General features: G+C 39.2%; 1 protein-coding gene across 1 annotated transcript in view; it reads right to left on the bottom strand.

Annotated features, from left to right (window-relative positions):
* The window catches only part of LOC126455517 (glutathione S-transferase-like), an 82,672-nt gene that overhangs the window by 33,790 nt on the left and 21,463 nt on the right, over positions 1-27,419 (bottom strand). The window contains exons 2-3 of the mRNA XM_050091268.1: positions 11,282-11,426; positions 8,235-8,402 (exon numbers count right to left, since the gene is read on the bottom strand). Coding sequence (XP_049947225.1) covers positions 8,235-8,402; positions 11,282-11,420 — 307 coding nt within the window. The 5' untranslated portion in view covers positions 11,421-11,426. The remainder of the gene's footprint in view (positions 1-8,234; positions 8,403-11,281; positions 11,427-27,419) is intronic.

The raw sequence follows: 27,419 nt of genomic DNA, 5'->3' as shown, positions 1-27,419 counted from the left end.
GATCGACGAGACTACGCCTTCCGAATTGCATCTGACATGAACATTGCTAATTTCCAGACTTCGTCGACCTGGCTACGCAGATTCAAGAAATCGTACAGATGAGGAAGTCGCAAAATTACCAAGTTTACGTCACGTAAACGTGTACAGCAGCTACCAGTGATAGACAATGCTATAGAGAAATTCATAGCTGACATAAAGACGAAACTTGGTATTATCCCCGCAGCTGCAGCTTATAACGTTGATCAGTCACGTTTCGTGAAAGAACTGCGTGCACACCGCACTTTATGATTTCTGGGTGTAAAAAAGAACGGAGTCGGTAGCCCAATCGATGAATGCAATGACATATTAACATACGATAATGCCAGTTTACTGTTACCGCAGCTGTATATCTGCCTTCAAGAACCGCAAGGCATATTAGGACCAAAACTAAAAAAATGGACTGTTTAGTTGCAAAAATTTTGTAATCGACGTATTAAAATCTGGAAAAATGGGAAAGAATAATTTTCAGCATTACGTTCGAAACGTATTCCTACCAGCTGCAGAAACTAATTCATTGCTTTTGATGGATTCATGGTCTGGACATAACGATGCCTCTGTTTTTGTGGAGGACACGAAAAATCTGTAATGTAATGTGGATTCCGCCTGGAACTACTAGTGCCATTCAACCTCTCGATAAAGAATTTTTTCGACCGTGGAAAGCATTTTTCGGGAAATTATCAGACAACGTAATTTCCGATATCTCTCCCTCATTCAGATTTATCAGTGGAATTGTGTTCTTACGCTCCAGTCATTTGTGCATTACCAGTTATCTTCGCTACGCATTACGAATTTGATCAAGTACGCCTGGTATGCAGCTCAATATGCAGAACAAAAGCCGGGAACATTTCTGATTCCATCCCAGCTCTGTCTAAATAAAACCTGTGGTTATTCTGAAGTAACTGATTGCATCAATTTTTCTTATGTCTGGTGTGTCTGGTGCAAGAGAAATGTTTCTTTTTGTCATTCAATAGACACTTCGCATTTTTGTGAAGGAATAAACTAAGAGCTGTTTCATTGACAGTCGAATGTAAAACATTCCAACATTATTATAAGGAACGACCTATAGGAATTGTTATAAATTGTAGTACTACAAGACACATTTCGTTTCAACATATTACATGTCCTCATTGATGGAAGTCGTCTGTGACATCAAACACTGCTATGATTTTATTTTTTCTGTTAGCCACTGTTATCGGAATTATATATGCAAGAAATGAACTGTCGATATGAAATTATTCAAAAAAATGTTTGTATAGTTTAAGCCAGGTTTTCACCAGAGCAGACAAGATAACAACCACGAGCAAGAGAGTATTCCGTCTGGTGTACCCGGTAGGCCTCTTGCAGGTGTTTCAACTGGACGCCACTGCAGCTGCTTACATTTCCGTAACCTTCCCCAGTTAGCTAATCGACAAATGAAGACGTGCAGTTTAACGTGGATTCCGAACCACATGTCTTTCGTGGCCACTGCAACACCTGTGAGAAGTGAATGCTCAGTGAAAAAGTGAAAAAGTTGCGGTCTGAACGAGATTTGATCGCGCGCTCTCTGGAGCACGAAGCGCACGGTTTGCCATTAGACCATGCAGCTCTTTTTTTTTTTTTTTTTTTTTTTAAAAAAAAAGAGGATCTGACCATTATCCCTTACACGCTAGCTGGCTAGCTGTGTCATCTCTTGAGATGATGCTCGACGTCGGTAATTAGTATTCTGTTCATAAATTTCCTCTCAATGGTAATGAGAAGCCAGTAATAAATGGCAGCCAACATACAAGGAAAATTTTGGACTGGTGCTAAGGAGAGATGGAGATGCAATTTCGTGTAAAGTGCACGAATTCCACGCATGTCATGCTTCCATAAAAAATGAGACACTTAAATTCTTCCTTCTCAGCGCCATTTTCCATACTCCGTCATGAACAGTGCTCTTTCCATGCAAAATAATCCTCAATTATTAGCAGAGTTTCGCATTGTGACACCAACAAGATAGAGTTGTATCCTGTATGCGGAATATTAGCTCCAAAAACTTAAAAACTAATAACATAGCCTTCATAGGCAATGTTCCCTACCTCATGTTCTCTTCGATTCCCTGTAGTGTAAACGATTCTACCCATATACAAGCGAAGGATGAAAGGATGATGGGAACAACACAAGACCCAGTCCCCGAGCGGAGAAAATCTCCAACCGGGAATCGAACGCGGGCCCAGTGCATGGGAAGCAAGCACGTTACCACCCAGCAAAGCAGGCGGACAGTGACAAGAGAAAACTGGCAAGCACGTTACCACCCAGCTAAGCAGGCGGACAGTGACAAGAGAAAACTGGCAAGACAGGAGCTGGTAACAGGGAATACAGAAATGGAGGAGTACTGGAGTGACAGCTCCACTATGTGATAAAAAGTATCCAGACACCCCCAAAAACATACATTTTCATATTAGGTGAATTGTGCTGCCACCCACTGCCAGATATTCCATATCAGCGATCTCAGTGTCATTAGACGTCGTGAGATAACAGAATCGCTCCGCGGAACTCACGAACTTCGAACATGGCTAAGTGATTGGATATCACTTGTGTCATACGTCTGTACGCGAGATTTCCACACTCATAAACGTCCATAGGTCCACTGTTTCCAATGTGATAGTGAAGTGGAAACGTGAAGGGACACGTACAGCACAAAAACATATAGGCCGATCTCGTCTGTTGGCTGACAGAGACCGCCGACGTTGAGGAGGGTCCTAATGTGTAATAGGGTGACATCAATCCAGACTATCACACAGGAATTCCAAACTGCATCAGTATCCACTGCAAGTACTATGACAGTTTGGCGGGAGGTAAGAAAACTTGGATGGTCGATCTGCTGCCCATAAGCCACACATCATGCCGGTAAATGCCAAACAACGCTTCGCCAATTGGACGATTGATCAGTGGAAAAACGTTGTTTGGAGTGACGAATCACGGTACACAATGTGGCAGTCCGATGGCATGGTGTGAGTATGGCGAATGCCCGGTGAACGTCATCTGTCAGCGAGTGTAGTGCCAACAGTCAAATTCAAAATTCAGAGGCGGTGGTGCTATGGTGTGGTCGCGTTTTCCATGGAGGGGCTTGTTCGCCTTGGTGTTTTGCGTGGCACTATCACAGCACAGGGGCACATTCGTGTTTTAACCACCATCTTGCTTCTCACTGTTGAAGAGCAATTCGGGAATGGCGATTGCATCGATCGACACGATAGAGCACCTCTTCATAATGCACAGCCTGTGAGGGAGTAGCTATACGATAATAACATCCCTGTAATGCACTGGCCTGCACAGAGTCCTGACCTGAATCCTATAGATAGATTTGGAGCGCCGACTTCATGCCAGGCCTCACCAAGCGACATCGATACCTCTTCTCAGTGCAGCACTCCGTGAAGAATGGGCTGCCATTCCCCAAGAAACGCACCTTATTGAAAGTATGCCTGCGAGTGGAAGCTGTCATCAAGACTAAGGGTGGGCTACCACCATATTTAATTCCAGCATTACAGATGGAGGGCGCAACGAACTTGTAAGTCATTTTCAGCCAGGTGTCCGGATACTTTTGATTACATAGTGTATCTCTCGTACAATTCAGAGGAGCTGGTGCTCGAGACGGCAGTGGCTGGGAATAAAGAGGAATGGAGGAGGTCTTACATGATATAGTTATTAAAATGCTTCTCACTGTTTCCTCTGAAATTAATAAGCTTTTACTGAAAATCTTATACTTATTACATTTATCAGCTTTTTGTTGTACATCCAACATATCTAATACAAAAGTTGCCTGTCCAGGTATCTGTTGATTATTATGGGACCAGAGACAAAGATGACAAAATGAAAACTGTGATGAACTGGAAAGCCACAGTTTACGTCAACATGCAACACAATGGATAAAATCATGTGTTAGCAACAGAAAGGAATATCTGATGGCAAAATCTAGATGCATATCTGAAAGCAAGGCCATTAAATACAATGCGCCTCAGGGATCTGTACATAGTCCACTATTTGTGTACATCCATCCTTGTGACTAATGGTCTCTGTGACTAGGTCTGTTCACATACATACTGAAATGAACTGGTTGCTGTATAATAAAATAACATCAAACAATGGCTGCAGGTATTTCATTTTATTAAGTATGGTGCGCTACTATCCAATCTCTTTGAAAACTACATCAAAGTCAGTGAGAAGGAACAAAAATTTTTGTATCATGGTGACATGATGGTGGTAAATGCAGAGAAAGAAACTTGCACATTCATTTTAGCAGATAACATGGTTCGGTAGTTCTCCCAGAATGACCTAATTAAAAAACTACAAAAGGCAATTTTCATGGTTTTCACTAATAAATAAAAGGAAGATCTCATAAATGTACTTATACATGAAACAAGACTGGAAGAAATTACCTGCATAACATTTTTGAAAACTGTGCCAGATCATTAGCTCTAATGAAGACAACATATAGACAGTGTTTGCTGTAAATTGAGCAATGTAATATTCACTATGAAACTAGCCACTTCAGTGTACAGTGTGTCACATTCTTCTTCAACTCTACTTACAATATGAAATTGCTTAAAGGGAAGCTCTGGCAGAATAAATGGAAAAAAATTCTTATATCGCAAAAAAAGGCCATTGGGATTAAACTGAATAGCACCAAAGTGACTCCTGCAGAAATGCCTTCCAAAAACCAAAAATACTGGTATTTCCATATATTAACATATACAGAACAATAGTTTCATTAATAAAAGATTGTAAATTACCAGAAGAAATGCAGATGCCAATTTTCATGACACAAGAAAGAAAGACCAGCTAAGAAGTATACCACACAGACAGGGTTGTTGATAAAATTTCTCAACAAACAGGTGTTCAACTGATAAAGTACCTTAGAATGTAAATAATGGGGAATGTTTTATTATGTTTGTTTTGCATTTACCTTTATATGAAGTGTATGAAAACAATATATATAACTGGATATAAAACCACAGCTAAATGTGAATTTCTGTATGTATTACACACTGATGGAAAAAGAATCGCAACATAAAGAAGGAGGTGCGCAAAATAAACTAAAGCTGGTAGGTGTGTTTCCACATCTGAAAGTTGAATTCCATTGCAATTTCGCACTAGTCGCGTAAGAGTGGCGTAGTAGCGCCACTATGAGGATGCAAACCAGGTTTGCTTTAAATACATGCTGTAAACCTCGTGGGCATTAGTCTGAGAATAGATATGATGAGTTGACGTTAGTCAAGAATGCCTTTAAGGCAACAAAGACCCCATTATCAACATCTCACTGTGTTTAAACGAGGTTATGTATTAGGGTTATGAGAAACTGGACGTTTCTTCTGTGATACTGCAGAAAGCCTTGGCAGAAATGTAGCCACTGTATGTGTTTGCTGGCAGCAGTAGTCATGAGAACGCATGGTCCCAAGAAAAGTGGGCTCCAGGTCACCATGTGGCGCTACCAAGAGGAGAGACCATCATATTTGGCATATGGCTCTGGCACATAATACTGCATCTGCAGTAGCAACTTGATCAGCAGCTAGCATGACAGTGACACAATAAGCAGTTTTAAATCAGTTAGTTCAATGACAGCTCTGAGCTAGCGACCCTGCAACGTTCATTCCACTATCCAAAACCACTGCTATTTGCGACTTCAGTGTCATGAAGCAAGAGCTTATTGGAGGACATGGTGGAAGTCAGTTGTGTTTTCTGATGAAGGCCAGTGATGACCTTGTGTTTGTTTGAAGGAAGTCAGTTACGGGGTTGCAAAAAGCTGTCTGCATGCTAGACACACTGGACCTATACCTGGATTTATGGTCTAGGGTGTGATTTCATATGACAGCAGATCACTCTCGTCGTTATCTCATACACCCTGAGAGAAAACTTGTATGTTAGTCTGGTCATTCGATCTGTTGCGCTGCCATTCATGAACAGAAGACCAGGAGGTACTCTCCAACAGGATAACACTCACTCACAGGTAATTGTTGTATCCAAACGTGCTCTACAGAGTGTCAATAAGTTGCCTTGGCCTGCTCAATCATCAGATTTGTCTCCAGTCAAGCACATACGGGACATTATCGGATAATAACTATAGTATCATCCACAAACAGTATTAACCATCCCTGTATCGACCAATCAAGTGCAACAGGCATGGAACTCCATCCCACAAAGAGATATCCAGCACCTGTACAACACAATGCATTCACATCTGCATGCTTGTAGTCAACATTCTGACAGCTGCATTGGTTATTGATGTATCAGCATTTGTGATGACATGTCTTTTGTTTAAATCAACCTGTGATCCTGCAGTTTTCATCACTCAAATATACCTAGACAAACAGATTCCCAAAATTTCATTACTCTACATTAATTACTTTTTGTAGTATGATTTTATATGTGGGTGCTATAATCACCTGATTTAAAGAACATTTAAGTAACTTTAAAACCTAAAATAAATATTGATGTAAATGTATTCACAAAGTTACTATCATATCCACCACTTTTTGCTTCAAACTGTAGGTAATATGTAGATTAAATATTTTAAGACACTATATTAAGGTAATTTGTTCTTGCACTAAATGTAATCAAAAGGGACTACATAAAAACCGATCAGTGAACCTATGTGTTTCACACAGATTTGAAAATGGTGATACAGAAATCAGTGAGTCAAGGATTGAAAACCTGGCCCCCCCAAAGATGAAAGCCTACTGAATATGATGTGGTATCCATTTAATTCTGGTTGAGCATGAGAGATAACTGCCTCCTCCGCTAACAATAGCTCATGTTATTCAGGGAAATTGTAATTTTTAAACTGTGTATGTGATCATTATTTAATTTGTTCCAGAAACTATATTTTTATAAGGTCATCACCTAATCATTTGTAACAAGCCATCCCATCAATTCACATATCAAATCACATGACCTATAATTCAAAAAACTGATTTGTACAATATTGTATTGTACAACTTGTACAATATATGATCAGAAGAATTAACAGAGGCACAAATAGAGGTGCAAATAAATTTTTCTTGTTTATTTTGCAGTGTTATAGTGCAATTATTTCACATTTTTAATAACAGACTGGAGAATTTTTCAATATTGGAATTTATTACACCTTGTCTCTAAATTAGGTACGAAATTTCCCTTCATAGCACAAGATGTTTTTTATTCCGTGATTACCTATATTAGGTCCTAGCTTTCAGTTAATTTTACCCTTGTTTGTTTTAGAACCAGAGGGTTCAATCTATGCCCCACAGGCTGCATGTTGTCCAAATTGTCAAAAGCAAATTTCAGTGTGTTGTCAGGAGTGAACATCTATCACATGATCAGTGTTAGTGTTAATGTTAAGTACATTACATGCAGCCCAAAACCCCATCTCCTCTTCCAGTGTGATCCAGGTAAGCTAAGAGTTTGGACACCTTTTGTAGAGGAAAAAAGACTGAATGCACTGTAGGAATATCTTTAAGAAAGAGCTAAATTTGTTCATCTACCTTTGTAAACCACTTAACTGTAAATTTTCTCTTAAACACTGTTATCTAGTCATTGTTTACAATACTGTAATATAATACTTTTCTTCTGTGATTTGAAACCAACAGGTCAGTAACTACAAATCTTACATGAGAATAATGGAAGATAACTGGATCTAAAAATAAATGGTCAATAGTTGCTACACAACATCCTTCAGTTATCAGTGGGAAGATTGGAGTGGCAAATAAGTAAAACATAGTTAATCCAGTACAATTATATTGCATCATTAAGTTCCAATGGCATGCCTGCTCAAGCAAGAAAGAGGAACAGCACAATATTCCACTAAGGTGGTAGTGGTGAAAAAATGTCCTGGCCTAAAAGGACATATACCTAATTGAATAATTAGCCATTGTTGTTTGCTATACATAATGTAATTATTTGATTGTCACTATAGACACTGTTGCACTATTTGCTGTTACCTCAATGCCAGACACCTCAAAGCTCTGTTCAAAAAAATACTTGCTTAGATCTAGAGATTCATATGTACATTATTTCTAAAAAAAATGGTGCAAATCCACCCTTTCTCATACTAGATCTTCAACAATAGCAGCTAAACAAATGTTTTCGGTCTTTAACATGATAATTCTGTTTGTAATAGAATTGTTGTAGTAGATTGTACAAATATAGAACTAAATAACTGTTTTCAGAAATATGCTTCAAATACTGCTAAACACAAAACTTACTTGTTCTTAAGTCTACTACTGTATCAACAGCCATATCAATCTGAGCAGATTCCCAATTATTTTCACCTGCCAGTCCAAGCTTTCTGCCTAAGTAACGGCATATGGCTATGGACTGATGCATCTTCTTTCCATCAATTTCAAGGAGGGGAACTTGTCCAAATGGTGTAGCTGCAAAATTGGAAACAATTGTTTACCATTTCCATATAAACACAGAAAAATTACATAAATGCTATAAATATAGTTGTAGATATTTCTCCAGTAATCAGAGTTGAAGATTATGAAACACAAATTCTGTTGTAGAGTAGCCATTCACATCGTAGCTTTAACTTAAATCCTTGTGTACATGTGCCACCTCAAGGTATGATAATGCAACTTTTTGTCAAAATTAAGTCCTGCATCCCTGTCTCAATATTTTTTTCTCTAAATAAAGTTGTAACAGAGTTTTTAAAGTCACTTCACATTTAAATAATCTGACGTGTAGAGGTAACAACTCACTGAATAGTTGCAGTGCTGAGCCACTGATAATACATAAATAAGACAAAGGACTTAGTTACTTTTTGGATGAATTCTGCAGCAGATCTCTTGAGAACAGATGCATGCACAACCATAAAACTATACAGTGAGTTGTTATAAGGGCATGCTGAAAAGTAATGCCTCTGAATTTTTTATATAAAAACTGTTAAAGCATTTAACATAAAACAAACGCTATTAACATAATACTTCTGTTCTTCAAGTCAAGGTATATGCACCCTGTTGCCACAACTCCAACAATGTGTAACATTATGGGCTGTAATGTAACTATGTCAGTGGGTGGGAAACAGCATGATGTAATTGTGTTATAAATTCAAAGAGTCATCCACACGTGGACCACCCTGTCCTTCAGCAAGACAAAGCCAGACAACATACGTATGAGTGCTGTGATATCTGCAACAATCCAATGCTTTGCGTTCACTGTCATCAGTCGTTCTCCATATAGTCGCAACTTGGTTAACAAGTTGGGCCAAAAAATGAAGGTAATGTAGACAAAAGTTTCAACCAGTTCTTTCAATGGCTTGTGAGTTTTTTGATCTGCAGTGGCAGCTGATCTACAAACTTACTTCCAATTACCAGTGGGGTCCTTATCAGCTTCCTGTTTTCTATTCTGAACTGGTGCAAAGCTTCTCAGATAAACAAATTTGCCAAGATTTTATTCTGTTGTGAGGTTAAATGACCTCTTTTCGACAATTTTACGTTCTGGCTGTTACAAGCTGGACACAAAATCAAGTGTGTAACTCATTCTTGATCTGTTTAATCACTTCCAGATCCAGTGCAGTAACCATTATGTCACCTACAAACATGAGTATGAAGGCTGGCTGCTGTCTTTGATTGGCTATATAGACATGGTGATGACTATTTTGGATGCAACACAATTGACTTTACAGTTGCATTTACTTAGACCACTGTTGTCTGGCCAACTGAGTTTATAACTATTTTTTCTGGATTAACAGACTGTATATACAGAATGCAGTCACATTCACTAACCAATTTGGCTTTTACATGAATGTTAGTTTGTCTGTGTCTACAGTGAGAAATTCACTTAGAAACAGAAAAGTCAAACTTGTTTAACTGAATCATTCATAATTGAAATACAAGTCTAAATTGTTTGATACAGTCATACATAGTTGCAATGACTCACACCAATCCCATACACTTGATTAACTCTTGTTTTTATCGACATTAAAGCTCCCCTACTACTCTGTTTCTTTTCAAAAATGGATCTGCGGGCCATTCATTGGTTTGTTGACAACGTACCATGTATGATTTATAACCAGCTCTCCCGTCTCATTGCTTAAAACCTAAAACAAAACTCTATGTAGTTTTGGCCCCTTTAATGCACGAATGATACAAATGTATTGAATCTGTGATGATGCTGAGACCGTGAACTGAAATATCATCTTGAGGCAAGAACCTCACATGAAATATGAGACATCAACAACTCAGTAAGCCTAAGACACAATTCACACATTTTAGCTATCTGTTAAATGATAGGCATAACTGAATACTTTACATTTGGGGCAAGAAAAAGAATTGGAATACATACAATTACATAATGAATATTCAGTGAAAGGGCTACACTCTGTAAGAAAGCCCATGGAAAAAAAGTGATACTACAAGTAAAATGCAAATATTGATGATTTCTGAGCTATCTATGATTTATTATATAATAAATACATAAAATGAGTTAGTTTGTATCATCATTAATGTTTACTGCCAACTGTTCTACTACATTGCTCCTATGGGAATCATTACATTAGGTCCAGTAGAAATAAAGAGAGTGAGATTGATAAAAATAAGGAAAATAATATTGCTAGATTTCATTAAGTAGTTCACCGTTAAACACAGTCTGATCTTAACCTGGTTTTTATGAAGATGTTACAAAGCCAGATTAGCTACACATATAAAGTACAAGGACTAGCAAGGTTTAATACTTCTTCACTCTGGTTCTGGCATTTCTTTAAAAAGCTCTTTTGGTTAGTAAAATTCAGCCATATTATTCAGTCGATATGGCAATAAATATTAGAAGACTCTTTGAACTGCTTCATGCAATACTGCTAATCCTCGAAAACCAAAATCTACAGTACAACTCATATCAACAGCTTAACGACTGTTACATATGAGGCATCTGTTTCATATAAAAATGCTATTTTTAGCTTTTTATATAACTAGAAATGGGAAAGGTAACCATTATCTATACAGGCAACATGCTGAGCATCAAAATACGGATGTAGCTGAGCCATAGAACTAAAATTCTTCATCAGAGCATGCACTAACACAATCTTGTGTGTTCAGTATCTTCGTTACAAGGATTAAGAGTGTTTTGTGAGACAGTATGCTGCTTGATGACTTGCTCTGATTGTGAATATTTCTCCTTTCTCCAATAATTTCAGCATATGTAAGTTGCTTAGATACATTTGATTAAATGGGATGTGTTTGCTTTGTATGACTATATGAACACAGAAAAGAAATGTTGCAAATGATGGATGCATTAATTCAGATATCATACTTACAAGTTTTCATAGAGCTCCACTTCTCTGGAGATTCAATACGGACATCCTCAAACTCTATCTTTCCGTAGAACAAAAGAAAACGTATTGGTTCAGCAGTTCCCTTGCCATTGAAGTAAGTTAATTTACATTTTGGTGCCATCTGGAACTAATTCGTATTTAAAAATAAAAAACTGAAACAGACGATTGTATGAGCATTTAACATAAATAAAAAACATAGTAATATTTATTGTTATTTACATTGGCTATAATTCATATCTCTCCATATACTATCTACCTCACCTATCTTAATGAGAGACATAATTCAAAACATAACAATGACGAACATAATATGCAAAAACGATTGATATTCTTCTTCATCATAGCTGTTTCTGAATACCTATTTGCATTGTTTAAAACACCTTTTTTTAAAAATTACTCAAACTGACTCACTATCATACTTATGATCATGGACATTCATGTTCTACAATAACTATATTTTGTTACCTGAAGCAAAGTGAAAATATATTTCAGTTACATAGACTGTAGTCAAGACAGTACACGAAGGTCCCTGGCAAATACAATGGGCTGGGCATGGTAGCTTTGCAAATGTACCTTAACCAGCTGTGCAACAAAATTTTGTAAATGTGTCTATGGCACTGCCACAGTGTTGGGGGCAGCTCTATAGTTGTGCGCTGTTTTCACCTGCAGCAACTTGCAGTTTGCTGCTGAAACTGCCAACAGTTAAGGCGTCTTCTTACACTGACTCAACTATAAGGATACTGCCTAAGTGATCACCTTGTAAACAAAATTATTTTATTGTATCTTCCCAATCTCAGACCACACAAACTATATTATTACTGGTTTTGACTTCTTAGAAAGCCAAAATCAGACTTGCATGTTTACCGAAATATTGCGTTACTATATAGCATATTCTAAAAATCTGCTAATAAATTTCTAAGAAGTCAAACTTGTAATGGCACCATTAGCATGACCTGATTTTGGAGACGTAGAATAAAAGATATTCCCTGTGTTATGTGGCCACTATCAGCTAACGAATTTTTTTAAATGCTTATAATATCCAACCGATTAAAGACAAATGGCGCCTTCCATTAGTTACAGCTATTCACAACCTTATCATACGTATTATTAATTGTGAGTAACAGATTTCATTATTACCACAGTCAGTAATAAAAAGCAGTTTTGTAAATACTTCATAGAAAGTTAGTTACTGAAAAGGGAGGGAAACAATGATACATGCTAAACCTTAGTGCACAATATGACATTTCCAAAACTCCTCACTTGATGACTGTACGCAAAACGAAATGTAAATAAAAAGTACAGTATTCCAAAGAACATTTCCAGTCCAAAAAATTGTTGAAAATAAAATAAATAATAAGTAAAAAATTGGTTGAAAATAATATGATAAATTTTGTTAATGCCTGCTCGAAAATTTATGAGGATCTTCACTTGTTGTATCCCCTAGAAACAATTTCATGCGACATGGTATGGCATTTATTCTTATTGGGCCAGCTCAGATCAAATGGATCCAATTATTTCAAATCTGAATGTTATCTTGCATAGATGGTACCTATATTATAAAACTAAATTTTAAGTTCCAAATGCAACTAACTCAGGGCTTCGATGGAGGGCTGTTAAGGTCATGCGATCTCAATAATATTTTCGGCAAACTTTAAGAGAGCTTAAAACTGAAACTAGAAGCAATGTAAACGAGATATCTGGAGTAAGTGGACAACGTTTTGAGCTCTTCGCACTGTTAGAGTTTCAAGTTTGTGTCATATACCGTTTTTGTGCTGCAAGAGTTCAAAATTTGGGTAAAGCAGTTGTGACGATTTTGTTAAACATGTTGTGGTTGCATAATTATTAAATAAACAACGTACATTGAGCACTATTTAATAGTTCTGTAGAGAAAGCTGCTTGCTATCAATTCTGCCAAAACGTATGCATGAGTATGCTAGAAATTAAAATGTAAAAACCACATAAAATGTGTACATAATTTGATGTTGTATTGCTAACTGGTACCAACACTTTTTTTAAAAGAGATAATATATATACCCCCTGTGAACCATGGACCTTGCCGTTGGTGGGGAGGTATGCATGCCTCAGTGATACAGATAACCGTACTGTATGTACAACCACAATCTGATGAGAGGCCAGACAAACGTGTGGTTCCTGAAGAAGGGCAGCAGCCTTTTCAGTAGATGCAGGGGCAACAGTCTGGATGATAGACTGATCTGGCCTTATAACACTAACCAAAACGGCCTAACTGTGCTGGTACTGCGAACAGCTGAAAGCAAGGGGGATAATTTTTCCCGGGGGCATACAATTTACTGTATGGTTAAATGATGATGGCTTCCTCTGGAGGCAAAATAGTCCCCCATTCGGATCTCCAGGTGGGGACTACTCAGGAGGACATCGTTATCAGTAGAAATAAAACTGGTGTTTTACGGATTGGAGTGTGGAATGTCAGATCCCTTAATCGGGCAGGTCGATTAGAAAATTTAAAAAGGGAAATGGATAGGTTAAAGTTAGATATAGTGGGAATTAGTGACGTTTGATTGCAGGAGGAACAAGACTTCTCGTCAGATGACTACAGGATTATAAATACAAAATCAAATAGGGGTAATGCAGGAGTAGGTTTAATAACGAATAAAAAAATAGTAGTGCGGGTAAGCTACTACAAACTGCATAGTGAATGCATTATTGTGACCAAGATAGACACGAAGCTCACCCTACCACAGTAGTACAAGTTTATACGCCAACTAGCTCCGCAGATGACGAAGATATTAATGAAATGTGTGATGAGATCAAAGAAATTATTCAGATAGTGAAGGGAGACGAAAATTTAATAGTCATGGGTAACTGGAATTCGATAGTAGGAAAAGGAAGATATGGAAACGTAGTAGATGAATATGGAATAGGGGTAAGGAACGAAAGAGGAAGCTGCCTGGTAGAATTTTGCACAGAGCGTAAATCATACCTAACACTTGGTTCAACAATCATGAAAGACGATTGTATGCATGGCAGAGGCCTGAGGATACTGGAGGGTTTCAGATAAATTTTATAATGGTGAGACAGAGATTTAGGAACCAGGTTTTAAATTGTAAGACATTTCCAGGGGCAGATGTGGAGTCTGACCACCATCTAATGGTTATAAACTGTAGATTAAAACTGAAGAGACTGCAAAAAGTTGGTAATTTAAGAAGATGGGACTTGGATAAACTGTCAGAACCAGAGGGTGTAGAGAGTTTCAAGGAGAGCATTAGGGAACGATTGACAAGACTGGGGAAAATAAATACAGTAGATGAAGAATGGGTAGCTTTCAGAGATGAAATAGTAATAGCAGCACAGGATCACGTAGGTAAAAAGACAAGGGTTAGTAGACATCCTTGGGTAACAGACGAAATATTGAATTTAATCGATGAAAGGAGAAAATATAAAAATGCAGTAAACGAAGCTGGCAAAAGGAATACAAGCGTCTCAAAAATTAGATAAACGGGAACTGCAAAATGACTAAGCAGGGATGGCTAGAGGACAAATCTACGGATGTAGAGGCATATATCACTAGGGGTAAGATAGATACGACCTACAGGAAAATTAAAAAGACCTTCGTGGAAAAGAGAACCTCTCGTATGAATATCAAGAGCTCAGATGGAAACCCAGTTTTAAGCAAAGAAGGGAAAGCAAAAAGGTGGAAGCAGTATATAGAGAGTCTACACAAGAGCGATGTACTTGAGGACAATATTATGGAAATGGAAGAGCATGTAGATGAAGATGAAATGGGAGAGGAGTTTGACAGAGCACTGAAAGATCTAAGTCGAAACAAGGCCCCGGGAGTAGACAACATTCCATTAGAAGTTCTGATAGCATTGGGAGAGCCAGCCCTGACAAAACTCTACTATCTGGTGAGCAAGATGTATGTGGCAGACGAAATACCCTCAGGCTTCAAGAAGAATATAATGATTCCAATCCCAATCAAAGCTGGTGCTGACAGATGTGGAAATTACCGAACTATCAGTTTAATAAATCATGGCTGCAAAATACTAACACGAATTCTTTATAGACGAATGGAAAAACTGGTAGAAACCGACCTCGGGGAAGATCAGTTTGGATTCCATAGAAATGTTGGAACACGTGAGGCAGTACTGACTCTACGACTTATGTTAGAAGATAGATTAAGGAAAGGAAAACCTACGTTTCTAGCAATTGTAGACTTAGAGAAAGCTTTTGACAATGTTGACTGGAATACTCTTTTTCGAAGTTGGCAGGGGTAAAATACAGGGAGGGAAAGGCTATTTACAGTTCGTACAGAAACCAGATGGCAGTTATAAGAGTCGAGGGGCATGAGCGGGAAGCACTGTTTGAGAAGGGAATCAGGCAGGGCTGTAGCCTATCCCCGAGGTTATTCAACCTGTATATTGAGCAAGCAGTAAAGGAAACAAAAGAAAAATTCGTAGTAGGAATTAAAATACATGGAGACGAAATAAAAACTTTTTTGGTTCGCCGATGACATTGTAATTACGTCAGAGACGGTAAAGGACCTGGAAGAGCAGCTGAACGGAATGGACGGTGTCTTGAAAAGACGATATAAGATAAACATCAACAAAAGCAAAACGACGATAATGGAACGTAGTCAAATTAAATTGGGTGATGCTGTGGGATTTAGATTATGCAATGAGACACTTAAGGTAGTAAATGAGTTTTGCTATTTGGCGAGCAAATGATGTTCGAAGTAGAGACGTAGAGATGATGTAAAATGTAGACTGGCAATGGCAAGGAAAGCGTTTCTGAAGAAGAGAAATTTGTTAACTTCGAGTATAGATTTAAATCTCAGGAAGTCGTTTCTGAAAGTATTTTTGTGGAGTGTATCCATGTATAGAAGTGAAACATGGACGATAAATAGTTTAGACGACAAAAGAATAGAAGCCTTCGAAATTTGGTGCTATAGAAGAATGCTGAGGATTAGACGGGTAGATCACGTAACTAATGAGGGGATACTGAATGGAATTGGGGAGAAAAGGAATTTGTGGCACAACTTCACTAGAAGAAGGGATCGGTTGGTAGGACACGTGTTGAGGCATCAAGGGATCACCAGTTTAGTATTGGAGGGCAGCGTGGAGGGTAAAAATCGTAGAGGGAGACCAAGGAATGAATACACTAAGCAGATTCAGAAGGATATAGGTTGCTGTAGGTAGTGGGAGATGAAGAAGCTTGCACAGTATAGAGTAGTATGGAGAGATGCATCAAACTAGTCTCTAGCCTGAAGACAACAACAACATACACAGGGTGGTTCATCTGAAGTTTCGGATGAGATTATCTCGAAAACTATACGCTGGGTCTAAATAGTGGGTAAGACAAGTTCGTAAGCTCAGAGGGGTACATCAAATGATACTACATGTGACCTCTAGCGCCCGCCCCCTTGGGTGGGGCGGGGAGTAACTTTTAAATCTTAAACGGAAACACATATTTTTTATTGCAGATTCGGATTCTCCATAAAAAAAGAAATCAAATTGTGTCTGAAACATTTTTTTAAACGATTGACAGGTGGCGTTGAAGTTGAGAAAAATTAAAATTGGGGAAGAACTCATATTTATTTAGAATGATCCGAGACGGACGCATCAAAATGGTACAAAATGTGCACCAATTCTTTCGTTACGCCAAATTAAGCTATTTTTGTACAAAATTTACTGTATCCCACTTTCGCGTTACCCAGGAACAACGATATGGACGCAGTAGAATGATGTTCCTATGGGGTGCTTCATTAATGTGATTCCCCTTGCATCTCACATGTTGGGGTGCTTCATTAGTGTTAATCCCCTTGCCTTTAACATGTTGGGGTTCTTCATTAGAATGAGTTCCCTAGCCTATCATACTTTTGGGGTGCTTAATTAATGAAATCAGCCACGAAGAAATTGTTCAAAATTGTCCCCATTTGCTTCAATGCATAAAGTCAATGGACCTCCCTATACATATATATAGCAGTGAATCTTCTCATTATTTACCTTATCAGTCCACCCAGTTTTCAAAATTCTTCTGTAGCACACTTCACAAATGCTTCACTTCTTTTCCATTCCAGTTTCCTCACAGTCCATGATTAATTACTACGCTGTGCTCCAAACCCACATTCTCAGAACGTTTTCCTCAAATTAAGGCTCATGTTTGATACTAGAGGGTTTCTATTGGCCAGGAATACCGTTTTTGCCAGTGCTAGCCTACTATTCCCTCCTTGCTCCGTCCATCATGTGTTTTTTGTTGCCTCAGTAGTAGAATTCCTTAAATTCATCTGCTTCAAGATCATTTCTGATGTTAACTTTCTCACTTTTCTCATTTCTGCTACTATTCGTCTATCATTAATTTTCTCTCAATCCATATTCTGTACTCATTAGGCTCTTCATTCCATTCAAAAAATTCTGTAATTCTTCTTCATTTTCACTGAGGATAGCAATGTAATCAGCACATTTTATCATTGATATCGTTTAATCTAAAATTTTAATCAGGCTAATGAACCTTTCTTTTATTTCCGTCACTATTTCTTAGATTTATAGCTTGAATAGTCGGAGCGAAAAACTGTATCCCTGTCTTACATTGCTTTGAATCTGAGCACTTAGTTCTTGTTCTTCCAGTCTTACTGTTTCCTCCTGGTTCTTTCACATGTTGTGCTGTATATTATCTTTCCGTAAAACTTGCCCCTATTTTTTTATAATTTCGACCATCTTGCACTATTTCATGAGTACACTGTCGAATACTTTCACCAGGTCGGGAAATTCTATGAATTTGTCTTGATTTTTCTTCAGTCTTCCTTTTTACTAATAGTCACAACGGCTGAACTGCCTCTCTAGTGCGATTACCTTTCCTAAAGCCAAACTGATGGTAATCTAACAGATCCTCAATTTTCTTTTCCATTTTTCTGTATATTTTTCATGTCATCAACTTGGATGAAGGAGCTCTTAATTTGACGGTACGATAATTCTCCCATTTGTTGGCTTTTGCAGCCTTAGGAATTGAGTGTATGATGTTTCTCCGAAAGTCTGATGATGTATCGTCAGTCTCACACATTTTACACCAACGCGAATAGTCATTTTATTACCAATTCCCCCAATTGTTTTACAAATTACGAGGGAATTTCATCTATCTTTTATGCCTTATTTGATCTTAAATTGTACAAAGCTCTTTCAAATTCTTATTCTAATACCGGATCCCCTCTCTCTCCTCTGTCGACTCTTGTTTCTTCTTCTGTAACGATGTAACGACATCCCACGTAGAGGCCTTCAATGTTCTCTTTTCACCTATCCACTCTCTCCTCTGCATTTAACAGTGGAATTCCCTTTGGACTCTTAATGTTACTGCCATTGCTTTTCATTTCATCGAAGGTTGTTCTGAGTTTTTAATATGTTTATTCAGTCCTTCCAAGCACCATTTCTGTTTTGATTTATTCACATTTTTCGTGCAGCCAATTTTCCTTGGCTTTCCTGCACTTCTTATTTCCCGGTACTTCATTCCTAAGTGACTTGCATTTCTGTATTCCTGAATTTCCATGCATCTTTTTTTTTTACTTCCTTCTTTCGTCGATCAGCTGAATTATTTGTTCTGTTACCTATGTATTCTTTGCAGTTACCCTACTTGTACCCGTGTTTTTCTGTCCAACTTCTGTGATTTCCATTTTTCGAGATATCCATTCCTCTGCAGCTGAACTGCCTGTTGAGCAATTCGTTACTGTAGTATCAGGGAACTTCAAGCGTAACCGTTCATTCCTTGGTCCTTCCATATACCACTTCTTTGCTCACTGATTCTTCCTGAATCTCCTCTGAAACTTCAGCCTACTCTTCATCATTACTAAATTTAGATCTGAGTTTATATGTACTCTTGGGTATTCCTTACAATCCAATATCTTATTTTGGAATCTCTGCCTGACCATGATGTAATCTAAATTAAATCTTCCCGTATCTCCCAGCCTTTGCCAAGTTACCTCCTCCTCTTGTGATTCTTGAATAGAGAATTCGCTATTACTGATATTTGTTGCAGAACTCTGTTTTAGCCCCCTCTCGTTCCTTCTACCAGGCCCATGTTCTCCCGAACTCTTTCTTCTACTCCCTCTCCTGCAACTACATTCCAGGCCCTCATGACTATAAGATTTTCATATCCCTTTAGTTACTGAAGTACCTGTTCAGTATCCTCCTACATTTTCTGTATTACTCATCCTCTGCTTGCAACCTCTGAATGTATACCTGAACTGTAATTGTAAGTGTATGCTTGCTGTCGATTCTGATGAGAACAACCCTATCACTGATATGTTCACAGTAACTCGCTCTCTGGCCTACTTTCCCATTCATAACGAAACCTACTCCTCTTACCTCATTTTCTGCTGCTATTGATGTTACCACATATTCGTCTCACCAGAAATCCTCATCTCCTTTACGTTTCACTTCACTGACCGCACTAAATGTAGATTGAGCATCTGCATTTCCCTTTTCATATTTTCTAGGTTATCTATCAGGTTCAAACTCGTTACATTTCACGCGCCGGACCATGGAACGTTACCCTTTTGATGGTTATTCAATCTTTTTATCAAGGTCACCTTCCCCTTGGCAGTATCCTCCTGGAGAACCGAATGAGGGCTAGTCTTGAATCTTTTGCCAATGGAGAGATCATCATGACACTTTTTCAGTTTCACTCCACATGTCCTGTAGATACATAGTGTGTGTCTTTAATGCAGTGGTTTCCATTGCCTTCTGCATCATCATGCCGTTGATCATTGCTTATTCTTCCGCCTTTTAGGGGCAGTTTTCCCACCCCAAAGGCAAGAGAGTGCCCTGAATCTCTGTCTGCTCTTCCGTTCTCTTTGACAAGACCGTTGGCAGAATGAGGGTAACTTCTTAAGTATTCCGCTGCCACTGCTGATAACTTTTATTCAGAATTTAGCCAGTGGCGGGTTTCGAACCTGAGTCTCAAAAACATTTTCATTACTAGTTAAAGACGATACCCCTTTTTCTTCCTTCATTTTTATCGTATTTGCTGGCATTTGGTATGGAGAGACGTCGCATGACACTGATTCGAGTTGATTGCTAAATACCTCACTTGTTTTTTTTACTACAGAGGCCAACCGCCCCATAGACATAAAACGCTGAGCTACCGTGCCAGCACCCCTAGACCACGGGTACCATTTCATAAAATGAACTATAAAATACTAATGTCAGATACTTGCAAATTGTTTCCATATTTAATGCTATCAAACGCGACAGTGCTTCACAATTGCTAAATACGTATGGGAACTAGATATACAACCCAAACACCTTCTCCGAATCTCTGTCCATCTCCTCCCCCCGGCCCCCCCCCCCCCCCCCATTTCTCCATCTCCTCCTCCACCCGTCTCTCTGTGTGCCACTTCCCTCCCCCCACCCTATCACTCCTCCCCCCTACATTTCTCTGTCCTTCTCCTCCATGTCCATTTCCTTGACCCTTCTTGTCCTTCTCCTCTTCTCTCCTCTCTATGATGAGCCTTGTTTGTTGTTGATTGGGAACAGAAGTTGGGATCACTGATATACAGGATATGAGAGAGACCCCGCCAGCTGATGACTCTCAGTGGATAGTAACTTCAATGACAGTATATCGCTTAGTTTTAATCTAAAAATGGGTAGAATTTCAAAGTCTAATCAAAAGCCCATAAGCCATAAATACAACTTTCCCGTTTTCTGTAAAACTGATGGTGATGAAAAAAACAAAACAGAACATTATTTTGTATACACTCTGTGTTGAAATTAAATGCAAGGAGAAAGAATGTATATGGGAGAAACAATTTGTCTAATGGTTTACATGCATTGCAACTGGAACTCGCCACTGTGCTCCTCGAACCACTCCATCATGCTCCTGTCCTTGTGACGTAGCCCTTTATCTTGTTGAAAAATGCCACTGCCATAGGAAAACATGATCGTCATGAAGGGCTGTACGCGGTCTTCAACCAGTATACAATACTTATTGTCAGTCATAGTGCCTTGCAGGAGCTTTACTGGACCATTGGATGCCCATGTGAATGTTTCCCAGAGCCTAATGGAGCTGCCGCCAGCTTCTGTCCTTCCTGCAGTACAGGAGTCAAGGAGCTGTTCCCCTCAACGGATTCGCGCCCTTCTACCAGTATTATGAAGAAAGTATTGAGGTTTATCAGGGCTTGCAACGCTCTGCCACTGCGCCGACGACGTCCAATGCCAGTGGTCACGTGCTCATTTCAGTCGTAGTTGTCACGCATGGGTCGTCGGCTGCGGAGGCTCATTGTTAGGAGTGTTCGGTGTACTGTGTGTACACACACGTGCTCTTCCCAGCATTAAAGTCGGTGTTAGTTCCACCACAGTTCGCCACCTGTCCTTTTTTACCAGTCTGCCCAGCCTACGACGTCCGACATCTGTAGTGAGGGGTGCCCGGCCAATCCCGCAACGTCTGGACGTGGTTTCACCTTGGTTTCGCTAGGTGTTGAAGACACTCATCACAGCACTCCTCGAACGCCAGACAAATCGTGCAGTTTCCCAAACGCTCATGCCGAGCCTGTGGCCTTCACAATCTGCTCTCGGTCAAACTCAAATGGATCCCGCTCCTTCCCCATTCTACACATGGACAGCACGCTCACTGATACAAAATGCACTGTACGTGTCTGACTAGTAATCATTCCTCGACAAGTGACGCCGCTTTCCCGTAGAAGCGTTTATATCGACAGTAGGTCGGTGGTCATAACGTTCTGGCTGATCAGTGTATATAGACAGTTCGTCCATTTCGAGAATCGAGGCCCTCGATAATTTTTGCCTGTTATCGACATTGATACTTGCAAGATATCAGTCCAAGGGATTCCAAGATTTTGGAGAATGTTTTAATGTCAATAACATAAATGTGACAAAGGACGCAGGCGACCTTTATTATAATAATCAATAGTTGTGAATTCAGGCTGACTGGATGGCAATGACAAAAGTCAAACATCAGTCAAGGAATGACTTTATCGCTCATGTGAAGCGCTTTGGACTTTATTTATCGTCAGATATACAGGAGCGATTGCTACACGTAGATATAGCGTTTCAAGCTGTCTGTGAATGTATGTTTCACACACGACTTGAAACGCCGTATCTATGTGCATTAATCGCGCCTGGTTATGTGACGATGGATAATTTCCCAAACGCGCCATATGAGCAATAAAACCATTCCTTGCCCGACGTTTGACTTTTAGCACTGCGACCCAGTCAACTTGGATGGAGAACTACTATTGATTAGATTTCAAGCTTGACGCTGAATAATAAACGACGATAGAAACTTTTTTCGTGTGATATACTTACAAATTAACAATTTTCGAATTTTTTTCCTTTACTTGTGATGTGACACCTTGCTTCTTGCCGAACTTCATCATTGTAGGTCAACGGCAAGTACCCTACAGGTTTTGACGAGTAAGTTTGTGAGTAACAAAATATGTGACGTACATGGCCGTATCGTTTGATTGTATTGACTTAGAAGCTGCAATGTTTTACTTCGCCAAGGGACCAATAGACCTTAGTACGTGACACAAATTTCAACGTGATACTTTTAATCGTTCCTGAGAGAAAGGGGTTTTAGCAAACAGACGGACAGACAGACAGCACGATAACAAATAACAAAAAAAATTTTCCGTGCGATATAACTACAAATTCACAGTTTCTGGATTTTTCCTTTGAGTTTACTGTGAAACCTTGCTTCTTGCCAAATTTTATGATTCTAGGCCAACGGGAAGTACCTTGTAGGTTTTTGATGAGTGAGTTTGCGAGTATAATACGTGACATAAATAGTCTGGCTTTTTATTGCATTGACTAAGAAGCATCAATATTTTACACCGCCAAGGGACCATAGACCTTAGTAAGTAACGTAAATTTGAACGTAATACGTCTAAGGATTTCTAGGAAAAAGGGTAGGACAGACAGACAGGCAGACAGACGGACAAAAAAGTGATCCTACATGCGTTCCGTTTCTACCGACTGAGGTACGCAATCCTAAAAATATGTAGTCCATGTCCATCTGAACGATTATTAGAGTACGGTTTAAAAAAACCGAAGTAAATTAGCCAAGAATCTTTCATGATTTTTGTTGACAGTGTTCCACATTTATCTATTATATATACATTTAAATATCATATACCTTCAAAAAATAAGTAGCTGACGTCCGTCCGACAATTTATTAGAGCATGGTATAAAAATTTGAAGTAAATCGGTCAAATACTCCAAAATGAGATTTTCACTCGGCAGCGGAGTGTGTGCTGATACGAAACTTCCTCGCAGATTAAAACTGTGTACCAGACAGAGACTCGAACTCGGGTCCCGAGTGTTTTTAGATTTTGTAATTTTGTTTGTTTGCTAGTATTTTTACTTTTCATTTGCATCTGTTCATAACCAAAATATTACACTGTCCAGTCACATTAATGTGACCGTCGCCTATGTTCGACATCAGTGTGCCATACAGTAATCGGTCACAGACGACTGGTGGCAGCACTATCAGTGGAGGGTATGTGTCAGGGGGATGCGTAAATCAGTGAGGTCGTTGTCATACTGTGGCCAACGTCCAAAAGTGCATGATAATTGGCTTTTGGACCAAGCGTGGAAGAATGTCTGAAGTGGCTAAGTTTTTAAACTGTTCGTGTGCCGCCGTGGTTAAAGTATACCGTGCACAGCAAAATGGCGCTATCGAAAACCAGCGCCAAGTAACTGTGATGCACTACGGGCCACGGATGGCAGGGGTGAATGATGACTGCGATGCGTTAGGACGAATAGACGTGACAGCCCATATGAGCCCTGGGACCGCCAGCAATGTCTCCTCAACAACAGCAACAGGACATCGACTGAATCGCGACAGGTGGCATTTTCAGACGAATCACGTTTCGTGCTCCGTCAGACAGATGGCCGTTGTCGTGTACGGCGTGAAACGTCTGGAAGCAAACCCTCTGCAACATTCGTCGCAAGGGTCCAGGTCGGAGATGGGTGCGTTATGGTATGGGGAATGTTTTCATGGCATTTCCTGGGTGATCTCGTTATTTTAGAAGCCACAATGGATCAACACATGTGTGCATCTATCCTTGGGGACAATACCCAGGCTTCTGACAAGTGGTGACATTAGTGTGACTGGAGAGTGTATTAAGGCAATGGGCATCCAGGATGGAAATAGTTAAAAAAGAACGGGCTATCACTCACTAACAGAGGATTATACAAATATACTTCTTTAAGTACTGGACATACATATGTAGTGAATTACATATCTCAAGACATACTCTGGCTGGATGCATGAAGTTTAGAGGTAGGTTACACCCACCAAAAGTTAGCATCTGTCAGTATGTTATTTGGTTAAAAAGCGACAAATATTTTGGTTATAATTGTCGAAGGTTCAAATGGTTCAAATGGCTCTGAGCACTATGCGACTTAACTTCTGAGGTCATCAGTCCCCTAGAACTAAGAACTACTTAAACCTAACTAACCTGAGGATATCACACACATCCATTCCCGAGGTAGGATTCGAACCTGCGACCGTAGCGGTCGCGCGGTTCCAGACTGTAGCGCCTAGAACCGTTCCTCCACTCCGGTCGGCCAATTCTCAAAGGAGAGCAAGCTTCCACTCACCCGTAGATAATTGTACAGACGTACTTCTTCAAATATCACACACATTAGTTTCCAGACCCCCCCATTGTGTTTCAATTGTCGAAGGCAGGTCGTTAGGGGTATAATTGTTGTGAGTGTTAGCCCTTCTTTACAAATTCATCCTCCAATGAAACACATTGTTCCCAACAGCTGAAGGTGTCTGCACTTTCGTGTTCAGGAAATGTTCCAGCATGAAAATCACCTCTTTGTCGTTCTGGAAATGCCTGAACGCAATGGTTCCTTCATCTGAAGGAAACGGAAGAAGTCACTGGCTGCCATGTCGGAAGAACACAGGGAAGTGAGGCAGAATTGTACAGCATAAAGAAGCAACATGTATGATGAATTCCAGTGTTTAATGAGCTGGTATGTTTCATGGAGCAAATATACCCCGTTGGAAAGTTTCTTGCATTTCATCTTGGCAACCTCCCACAACCTCATCAGCTGATTTTGGTAGTACGCTCCACTCAGACTTTACCCCAATGGCAGTCACAACAAACACTCATCACCTTGCCCATTGATGGTTGGGTCTTTGCCCTCCTCGGCCGCTTCGTTCTTTGTCATTCAGACTTGTTCTGCTACACTGGAATTGTTTGCGCTACCTAAGCACTGTTGCATTGGATGGTGGATTGTTGCAATACACCTTCGCCAACTGAGCATGGATTGTCCCAGTATTGTTCCCCCTCAATATGTGGAAAACAAATTGCTACATGATACTCTACTCTATCAATGGGATGCGCCATGTTATTCTGGCTCGTCTAGCAAAAAGCTACAGCAGTGCGGATTTCAGTGTGTAGCAAGACTGCAGTGATATACCTTGAACTCCAAGGAGATACTGGTCAATCTGTTGCCAACTTATTTCCCAAGCATGCAATAAAATGGAATTGGTTTGTTTACTGGGTACCTTAAAGGCTTTGTAGTGTATGATGTCCTTAAATTATTGTTTGCAAGACAGTTAGACAGTTGGACCCACATGTTGGCCCTTATTTACTACATCACACAATTAGTTGTTTTCATGGAGTCTTAATTCTCAGTTTTTTTTATTTGCAAAATCACTGTTGGAATCATTTTGCATTAAAAAGGATTTACATGCACCAGAAAAAGGAACAGCAGCTGAATTAGAAATATTTCAAAGAAGTAGTCAATAGGTCAGAAATTCGTAAGAAATTCAATATTCTGTTATTCTTATCAAAGGTTTCAGATGCTGATGGTCATGAATAACTGGAAATTGCAGAGAATTTTAATTCAAGTTTGTCAAATCTTGGCCATTCGCTTTTAAAATAAGAGAAAGTTTCGAAATTAGATTCAGAAATTTACATAAAGCTTAAGTTTTGTCCGGTACATCCTGAAATTTGTAGACAGTTTTCAGTTGCTGGTGGGGTTGAGACAAAACATCTGTACAGAAAAATTCTAATGATCAACAACTCCAATGCTGGGCAGATTATGAAGACCTACTGCTAAGTGAGTTAAAGAAAAATATTTGTTTTTTCAAGTACTGAGATTTGAAAATATTAATACTCGCTCCAAAAAGTTGGCAGGTACCGCAGGTTTCTTCTGACTTCACAATTTCAGTCAGAATGGTCAAAACAAGCTAAAAACTTAAACAGTAAGGCATCAAATTAGCGATGCCTGGCAGGAAGAAGAACAAGTTATTTCTGCAAGCATAGAAAGAAGGGTTTGTGTTTTGTTGAGAATAAGGGAAGTTAGTCGTGATGGAAATCGATCAAGTGCACTGCTGCACGCAAAAACACTATTACTAAGTTTGTTATACGAAATATAATTTTTTGATTGATGGTTTCTGAGTTTCTGGCAGTAGTATTTTCAAGATTATTTTTTAGTCTTGTCCATAGGGTCTCCAAGACAAAAAAAATCTTTTCTATGAGAAAAAAATTTGCACTTTCTCATGAAATAAAAATAAATAGATAGAAGTATAGCACATGACACCAATATATGCACAATATTGATGGTATGTGTACATATTCATTACATCTAAAATACACTTATCAAGTGCAGTTCTAGAGAACTAGCGACAATGACATCTCTGTGGAACTACTAAGGGGCGCTACCTAATACTACGTTTGTGCAAACATTATTACAATAACAAAATGGTTGAAAAATCGTCACAATTGATTTTATACACAGCTTTGACCTAAGAAAGCACGGAAATGGTGAATCACACAGTAAGTTGTGCATCAGATTCAGAGATCTCCTTTGGATTAGGCCTGCTGCCATTACGGAAAAATACGTATCTGGTTTTCGGCAGCAGACTGTTGTGTGAACTCTTTGGTTTAACAGTCTGCTCAATGACTTGTAACGTGTCGATCGCATTTCACGTATGCTCTTACGCTCGATAGTAAATCGTCATCTGTATCAGTCGTACGTATATTAGCCTAATTACGTTTCTTACCCACCACCGTGACTAATAACTAGAAGCTGAATTCCTATCGATTTATCTCTGTTGTGACCGTTTCCATAACAGCTTCTTAAGAACAATACGGCCCATATGCCCGGAGGGCTTC

This window comes from Schistocerca serialis, chromosome 2 (assembly GCF_023864345.2).
Source record: "Schistocerca serialis cubense isolate TAMUIC-IGC-003099 chromosome 2, iqSchSeri2.2, whole genome shotgun sequence".
NCBI lineage: Eukaryota > Metazoa > Arthropoda > Insecta > Orthoptera > Acrididae > Schistocerca > Schistocerca serialis.
The sequence above is the reverse complement of the archived record's forward strand: the minus strand, read 5'-3'. Positions and strand labels throughout refer to the sequence as shown.